The following is an 8,868-nucleotide window of genomic DNA, read 5'->3' as shown; positions in this document are numbered from 1 at the left end:
CACACACACACACACACACACACACACACACACACACACACACACACACACACACTCACACTTAAATTTCTCACATGATAATGACACATTTGTTAGCGATTCCTCATGGTCTAAGTAACATTTTGACTGATTCCTGCTCTGTGGGTTTTTGTTTGTGTGTATCCCTGCTCTATACACACTTATTTAACTCAGTATATTATCTGTGGGTCTGTCCCGAGGCAATCACAGCACATTACAGTACAGCACTATGAACAACTGTACTTTCAAAAGACCCTGAAGGCATCATCTTGTCTCAAAATACAGTAAATACAAGTCATTTATAAACTGTCAGACGAGCTGACTGACTTGAATAAACCTTTCATGCTCATCTTCCGTCAATTTTTTCCAGGCTTTTCCATTGTTTTCATCCAATCCACAACATGATTTTTCTGTTACAGTTTTTCTGAAAAATTTACCTTCTGACATCTTAACATACTTTTCAACTTCCTGTCTTTTCATTTCTGTTACTTTCTCTCCTCCTATCAGAGCCAAGCCTGCATTTGGATCAATAAAAGGGAGGGGAGGGAGCTGTAGACCTTTACACCTGTTTCTTTGTTCCATGAGCAGAAGCACTTTAGAGGACAGAAGGAAAAGCCAAACTGGAAAGGATGTCTATATTTTGTAATTATGCTTGTCTTGAAACCTTCATTCTTTCTTGTTCTGTTTGCTTGTGCCCTTGCAGTGTCGACAATATTTGTCTTTATCAGTCTCACCTCTCTTTGTGTGTTGTCAGCCTTTCTGTCTTTAATGCCTTCTTTTCATCTCTTCTCATCCATCTTAATTTTAGACACATTGTATTTCCACCTCTGAAGATTTGTTTTTTCAATGCACCCTTCATATTTCTTTCTTTATTATCTTGTTAACCAGCTATTTTATAGAATAAAATAAAATACTTCATCATTTTTTTAAACCTTGTCTTCGGAAATGTTAAAAATTGTTCCGAAAGACTCCATATTCTCAGCCTACATAGTGGTTAATTGTTAGAGTGTGGTAAAAGTGGTGTGAACATGATGCACTTCTGTGTTGCTGGTGTCTTTCTGTGTGACGTTAATGATCTTAATGTGCAAAGATGCATTTTTTCCACGTATACAGCTTTCTTTGCACAATCCAAAGACATGTTATTTAAGATAACTGCATGTTGTTTAAGATTAAAAGGTAAGCATTTTGTTTGTTAAATACACTTTTAGTGACATTAAATGGTCATTTTTGCTTCAAACCCATCAACATATAGACATGTCTAAATGTTACACTTGCATGTTGAGAAGAAAACTTTCTAAAACCATTTTGATGACTTTTTTTGACTTAGATGTTATGCTTTGCTACTGCCATATTGTTCCTGTCTTAATCATTAGCATTAAGTATGGCTACTTTTGAGATGCAGAAACCTGCATAGATAGAACTTAGGCTGTTAGTATAGCCCCAGATGTGCAGTCTTTTTTAGCTCCAAGCTCTAGAGTAAATATTCTCTCAGCAGGTGGGATACCAGTGACATAACTGTTCAATGATTGCACACATAAGCAGAAAACCAGGACCACATGACAAAATACATTAGCACTATTTGCACCCACTGTGAAACTTAACATTTATTGAGCCAATATGCAATGGAAACATTTTAGGATAATTTTGACTTGTCTACCACCTGCTGGCTGGTTGTTACATCACTTCATTGTTTCCATCATTGGTGTGAATGAAACCTCAGAGGAGGCTTCCAATAATACAGACATCCACTGTGACTCAGGGAGATGGCTGAGGAAAGCTATGCCAGTATCATTTTGTTCTAACTATAATGATCTACATAAAATAGCATGACATAAAAATAGCCTAAACTACTCACTTGTGACCCTAGTTTTTTGTGTGTTTTAGGTATGACAGGCTCAGATAACTTTGTTGTTTTCTGAGCAACAGGTAAAAACAGTTGTCAAAAAAGTTGTCTTTGCCAGTTTTAATTAACTGAAACTAATTTAAATAAGTACTTAATAAATACTATTTCAGAAGAAAATAAATTATTGCGCATATATTGATGCTAATAAAGGTTAATGCGAATGTGCATGTCTGTATTTGTGTGCTAGTAATGAGTGATATTCACAGATAATTAAAGCATGTACACTGTAGAGATAAGGATTATGGTGAAAGACAGAAAGGGTTAAAAAATGCAGGATTTTTAGCAGAAGGAGAGAAAACTGGGACTTTGAATTAAGCAGAGCTGTTGAGAGATGGAAATGTGGGAAGAGAAGTAAGCAACGACTCAGTGCTGGCAAAGAAAGAAATGGTTGGTGAAAGAGCAAAAGCAAGATATTTGAAAAAATGTGTAATTAAAAAGGGTTCAGCAAGCATCGTGAATAATGATAACAGAAGATCAGGAAAAAGAAAATAGCTTAGGGCAAACAGTAACATAAGCAGTTCAAGACTCACTGTACTTGCTCAGTGAAGCCCAATACCAGAAGAATGTTTTTTTTTCCTACTGACAATATTGATTTGTCTGGGATGGGATTATGGAGTCTGTTTGTGTGTGCACTTGAAAGTAATGCTTATGTGTCTATGTATATACAATAATACATTAAGTGAAAAAAGCTGCTTGCTGGCATGTTTTTTTTTTCCATAAATCAGTGTGTGCGAGACCTTGTCTGTACACTTTACTGCTTGTATGTGTGCTTCTTCTCTTACCTCAACCAGATGTGGTGTTGGGTTGAAGCCACACAAGTTACACACTTGGCTTTGACACTGCGTACAGGTGTTGTAGTTGGGAGGGTCAGAGCTGCCGATGTTCAGCTCTGTTTTACAAAGAGGGCAGTTCACCTTGGGCTTCACTGGCTCTGGAGCCACCACTGGTCCTGTCACTGGCTCCTGCTTCTGCAACAATTTCTGCTGCTGAGCAGGTGTTTGCTGATGTTGTTGTCCTTGCTGCTCCTTTTGATGTTGAGCAAGTGGTTGCTGTTTTGGCATTTCTTGCTGTTGGGTCTGCTGCTGATGCTTTGTGGTTGGCGCATGTGGTCCACCCATGGTACCTCCTATTTCACCTGGAGCATGTGTACCACCTGGCTGACTTGTTGCATGAGGACCCCCCATTTGGTTTGGCTGATAAGAACTCCCCATTTGGCCCGGTTTACTTCCAGTTTGACTTGGTGCATGAGGACCACCCATTTGACTTGGTGCATGAGGACCACTCATTTGACCTGACACATGTGGACCTCCCATTTGACTTGACACATGGGGACCCCCCATTTGACTTGGCACACGAGGACCCCCCATTTGGCTTGGAGCTTGAGGACCCCTCATACTGAAGGGTTTGATGCCAGCGGTCCCTTGTTGCTGCTGCCTGTTTTCAGGAGTCGCATTACTGAACACCACCCTGCCTCGTGCGGGGCTTGGCTGTGTGGAGGCTGTGGGTAGAGGGTCAACATTGATCAGAGTACTAGCCTGATTGAGGAGTGACGCTCCAAAGCCAAACAGTTTGGTCAGGCCATCCTGGGCAGGAGGAGGGATCTGACTCTGAGGTTTATGGGCTGGAGAGGATCCAGCACTTCTAGTCTGGTCATGGTGCCGTGAAACAGACTGATGCATTGGAGAACCACGGCCCAAATCAGGTTGCGAGGGTGCCTTTGTCAAACCAGGGAGCGGTACGGCTCCAGGGTGGGGAATCCGAGGACCTCCCAGCTGGCTGGGTCCTCCTGATGTACCTCCAACACCTCCTGGAGTTCCAAGACCTCTCTGGGAGTATTGGTCAGACCTCATGCCCTGCTGGGAGGGCCCTGCCTTAGCCTGGGGGACACCAGAGCCTGGATGTGTCTGTAAGCCTTGAGAGATGTGAGGCTGTGTCTGGGGCCCTGGCTGTGATGAAGGGTATGGCTGGGGCTGAGACTGGGGGTACTGCTGGGACTGGGAGTATGGCTGGGACTGGGAGTAGGGTTGAGTCTGGCCGTAAGGCTGAGACTGAGGTTGCTGTTGCTGTTGCTGTTGCTGTTGCTGTTGCTGCTGCTGCTGCTGCTGCTGCTGCCGCTGGGGAGACTGACTTTGTGCCAACGTTTTGGACTGTGCTGCTGCTGTGGGCTGTGTTGGCTGTGCTGCAGGCTGCTGAGGCTGGACAATGGGTTTGGCTTGGTGCGACGGAGAGTGAATCTGCTGTTGGCTCTTAGAGCGAGGCGTGGTCATATCAATGCCAAGAGCTCGCTGCATCTGACAATTCAGACACAACCATTCTTGGACCTGCAGACAGAAAACAGAGAGAGATGATTTTTCAGTAACCTTTCAAAATTGAGTTTACTTGGAAAAACTATTTTATTGTGACTGTAGCAATGTGTTACAAATATATTTCTTGTCAGACAAGAGCTAATCAAACCCAAGACTCTTTACTGACCATTAGTCCTCTAAACAGAAATAATCCAAATGTCCTCAGACACAATTTATTAGAAAATGAACAAGACATATCCAATTACTGGGTTTGAACAATGAAAAAAAGGAGCATCAAATCAGTAAGTGAGGTTAAAGAACTTTGATTTTTTTGTGCAGTCTCAGCACTAAAGCTATGGATATGATTAATTCATTTCACCTGCCAAAGTTGCTATTGATTCACGTACTTTAAATACCCTTGCTTACTAAGACAAGTTGCCTCTTATCATTTATGCAATGCACACTCTATTCATCTAACTTCTTAACTGTAGATGATGAAAAGAATGCATGCAGGAGCTACACAGAGTGTGGCCAGTCTTTCTTTACGTGGAAAAGTGTGGAGTGATTAGTAGAAATCAACCATCAGGATAAACTGAGAAAGATAAATCAACCACCAATCGACTACAAAGATGAGTAATTGCACGAGCTGAAAGTGAAACCGAAGTGAAGTGCATTACATTTCTCAAAGATCTAACCGCATAAATCCACACATGACACACAGACATCAAGTATGAAAACAAGTGAGACACAAATGAATATAGTAAGAGACACACTTCGTCAAATTGAATGAATGCATAACACCTGTCAGCATCTGAAAATAAAATAAAGCTTTACCCATCCTTCTCTTTTTCTGTCCTCCTTCCTTCTCTTCCTCCTTCTGACGAGAACAGATACTCCTTTATGTCCAGACTGTTCTTGGCTCTCTCTAATTTATCCCGACTGCAGAAAACCCACAGCTCCTGAGTCCACACTGACAACCTGCTCTTGTCCTGTCTGTCCTGCTGAAGCTTTGCATCCCCCACTGCAAGCAAACTGCCATGAATAGCGCTGTTTTAGCTCTACTGCAAAGCTAGTAAATCTCTGCACGTTTCATGTCTGTCTCCCACCCCCTTCCCATAATGCAATGCGCAAATATATTACCCCCATCCTGCTACTTAACCCCCCCACACCCCCAAACACATCACAGACAAACTATTATTACTTGAGTAAGGACTGGAAGAAGAGGTGGTTTCTTAAAATTGAGGGGGAAATGTTGAAACAGTAGAAAATGCTTGCATCAGTCACATATTTCAACTATGCTGTTCCGCCCACTGTGCTGTCCCAGCCAGTTTTACTGCCTGGCATTTCTGGCTTGAAAGCATCACTGATCCTATTTTCTGTTCTCACAGTAGCTGCATCTATCACTACAGTCTGACATCCTCCTTTCCTCCTTAACATATTCTTTCTGCAGCTGTCCCTCCTATCATCTCAGCTTTTCTAATTCTGGTATGCTCGCTCCATGATGCCTCTTCTATTTTCTTGCATTTTTTCAGATCAGGAATGGCTAGAAAGGAGGGAAATTTGAAAGTATAATTTTGCTGTGCAAGCTCTTTTGGCGTTGTACTGCCATATTTCATCTAACGAAGATGGCGAAAACAAGATGAAAAGATGAAAACGGGGAGAAAGATAAAGAAAGAAAGGAGGGAGGTTTAATGAATCCCTTTCTACCCCTCTGCTTTATAAACCTCATCACATGAGACATGTGAAGGAGTGAGGGATATAGCGAGGGATGGAGAGGAAGGAAAGAGCAGGGAAGAGATGGAAAGAGAAAACGATGGAGGGAAAAGGAGTCAGCAGTTTTATAATCCAAGCAGCTCTTCAGTTCTCAATATGTCAAGCTTAATCAAGTGCACAGCAGTGCAGAATATACACTTTTGCGTGACTGTAGTTAAAGTCGGTGAATCCTTTACATGTCTGAATGCAGGTGAAGAATCATATGGGGGTCAGAAGGATCAAAAACACACACATTACCTTACTGGCTCCACTTTAGGTTAAATGCATTGAGCTCTCATTCAGACATACAGTAAAAAAAAGCTTCACAGATGAAAATGGAAACATCTTAAGTATTCAAAAGAAATGGTTCCATTTCTTTCTATTTATACTTAAATGATTAGTCTGGCCTGGATGAGTGAGAAGTCACACAAAAGGTGTAAGAATCATAATGTGCTTAGGGTTTAAAAAGTTGTGTTACGAGATTATTTATTTAAATCTTCTACTTCTAAATCTGCTGACAGTGTAAACATTTGTGATTTGATGCATTTTCATGACGTTTGTATCCATATAAATAAACTATTCAGTGGTTCAAAGTGATCATTTTAAGCATTAGAGCATTAGAAAGACAAAGACTTCTCAACACAAAGAATAACATGACAGCAAATGACAAGCTTTTCTAGTGTTTTTAAGTGAACCGGGTCATTATTGTGACTGCGAGGACATTCTACATCTGGTGTTTGTGTCCAGTTTATGTCTCCGCCATGTATAAGTTTGCAATGAGAAATACGGTTCTACCCCTTTTTACAGGAAAAATGAGAGAAAACTTCTGCCTGATTCTCAAAATGTGATCTCTCTGACCACTGTCTACTGCAAATGAAGCACTGAGAATTCATGAGAATCCCCCCCCCCCACACACACACACATCAAATTTTTATAGAGCTGCTTGTGTATCTTTTATAAAGTGTCAGATAATGTTAACATACACAAATTCACAACTGCAAAACAACAAATGTCTTAATATTACAGACAGTAAAACTGCTACCTTAACTGTTCCTTAAGCAACTTTTGAAGACATTTAATTTTTGTTTATATACTCAGAAACATCGAAATAGTCAGGGTCAACAGACAACACTGCAAGTTTGCAAAGGCCTTTTAGATAAGAAATTATGTAAAAATATTACTACCATGCTAGAGTTTCACACACCCAAAGAAATAAAGAGTCAGAAGTGACTTTCCAATAAAGAAAAGAGTCTGATACAGTTTTGAAACAAAGGAAACCAGAGCAAAAGCTCTGAAGTAGCCCTGAAAGCATTTATCACCTCTTTGGGTTATTTTCTGAGCCATGCCACAGTGGGGAGGGCTTAGAGTAACTTCTCCTGCAGATGATAAGTAACTGTGTGTGTCTAGTCTGCATAGCAAGCTTATCTCTTTCTTCCCTGACAGCTCAGCTAAATGACACACATGTCTCCTGTCCAGAGACAGCACCATTTAGCATGGCACACTTCATAGTAAAAAAAATCCAAAAAGCAAACCCTCAAAAGAAGAGAACGAAATTAACTTTAGACAGGATTTGCCTTAATAACACTGTAACCAAATCTCACTGGCAGAACAGGGTTTTACACTAGCTGTGCTTATGTTTCTTAGAAAAGCACAAGTATTTCCTCTTAACCTCCCACAGAAAAGCAGTAATGATATGGGCTAACACAAACATTTTGTAATTAATGCATGACTGAACACAAAGAGGGGACATAAAAAGTTTATATGTACAATATGAAGCCAAATTAAGGCTTTTTGATTTGTTCTTACTTAATCTTCAACTCCAAACTCCCACACAATAATTCTATGTTGTTATTATGGTTAAGGAACTCTAGAAAGACACTTATGTTTAAAGATGATCATCCCATCATAACACTTCATCCTGCAACCTAAAACATTCTAAAAAGGACACATTCAAAGCTATTTATGAGTACTCATCATCTCTAAAAGGTTTCAACCTCACAGAAGAGTCTTGACACCTTTCTTGGTGCTCTGACAGTGACCGATAAGGCTGTCACACAGACAGTTTGCATGGGGGCCTTCAAGCTTTGCAGGAGTCCCTTCATGTTTCAGGACTCCTGTCTGAGTACGGTTCACATTTCTGCATGTCAATTTGCATGTGGAGTGTCAGTGGGCTCAGGCAATTTCTGTACCTGTGGAAGGTATTATAGAAATAAATGGCTGCAAAAATCTTTCTTCAAAAAAGGATAAAGTGCTGTGAGAATCTCCAGCCCTGATGAGTCTGCACATTTCAGCAGAAGAAAATATGAAGAAAAGAGGAACGAGTGGATCATTTTCAGGAAGACGGAATAAAGGTTGGCCATTGTCATATTTTCAAATAATTCTTTCTGCCCTAAATGATACAGTACATCATGGAAATAATAATGGCCTAAAAGGAAGGAATCACTTGCCCAATGACATATCACATATTCTGCTTTAGTGGACTTAATTTTAAACCTCAAAAAGTATTTTTACGCTGAACTATTTCATATTGCGAGTCTACTAATAAAACATAACTTGATTCTTCTGATATGTGCATTTATTAAGGGATTTATATGTTACAAGGTGTCAAGAAAAAACTGTATTTTTTAATCTTTTCTAGGGAAATCCTACAGAATCCACAGTGACTGATTTTGAAATGAAATTTCTTGGTGTTGATGGGAAAAGAACATGTCAGAACTCTACAATGGAGGAATTCTAATTTACTGGAAATGCGGGAATGTATGTAACAACATTTCTTTACCCAAGATAACTAAAAAAAACAATTTTACACATACAGAGTAGACTCTGACCTGCTGGCTGCTTTTCAACACTCACATGCTTACAAATAAAATATGATTCTGGCATCTCATCTCCAGCTTACAGTAAGAAGCT

At 40.3% G+C, this 8,868-nt stretch overlaps 1 protein-coding gene across 3 annotated transcripts in view; it reads right to left on the bottom strand.

The window, feature by feature from the left end:
- bsna (bassoon presynaptic cytomatrix protein a) overlaps positions 1-8,868 on the bottom strand; it is a 93,272-nt gene that overhangs the window by 64,955 nt on the left and 19,449 nt on the right. For all 3 annotated transcript variants that reach the window (XM_017411263.3, XM_037976810.1, XM_037976809.1), the window contains exon 2: positions 2,704-4,242. In XM_017411263.3, the coding sequence (XP_017266752.1) occupies positions 2,704-4,242 (1,539 nt within the window). The remainder of the gene's footprint in view (positions 1-2,703; positions 4,243-8,868) is intronic.

This window comes from Kryptolebias marmoratus, linkage group LG8 (assembly GCF_001649575.2).
Source record: "Kryptolebias marmoratus isolate JLee-2015 linkage group LG8, ASM164957v2, whole genome shotgun sequence".
Taxonomy (NCBI): domain Eukaryota; kingdom Metazoa; phylum Chordata; class Actinopteri; order Cyprinodontiformes; family Rivulidae; genus Kryptolebias; species Kryptolebias marmoratus.
The sequence above is the reverse complement of the archived record's forward strand: the minus strand, read 5'-3'. Positions and strand labels throughout refer to the sequence as shown.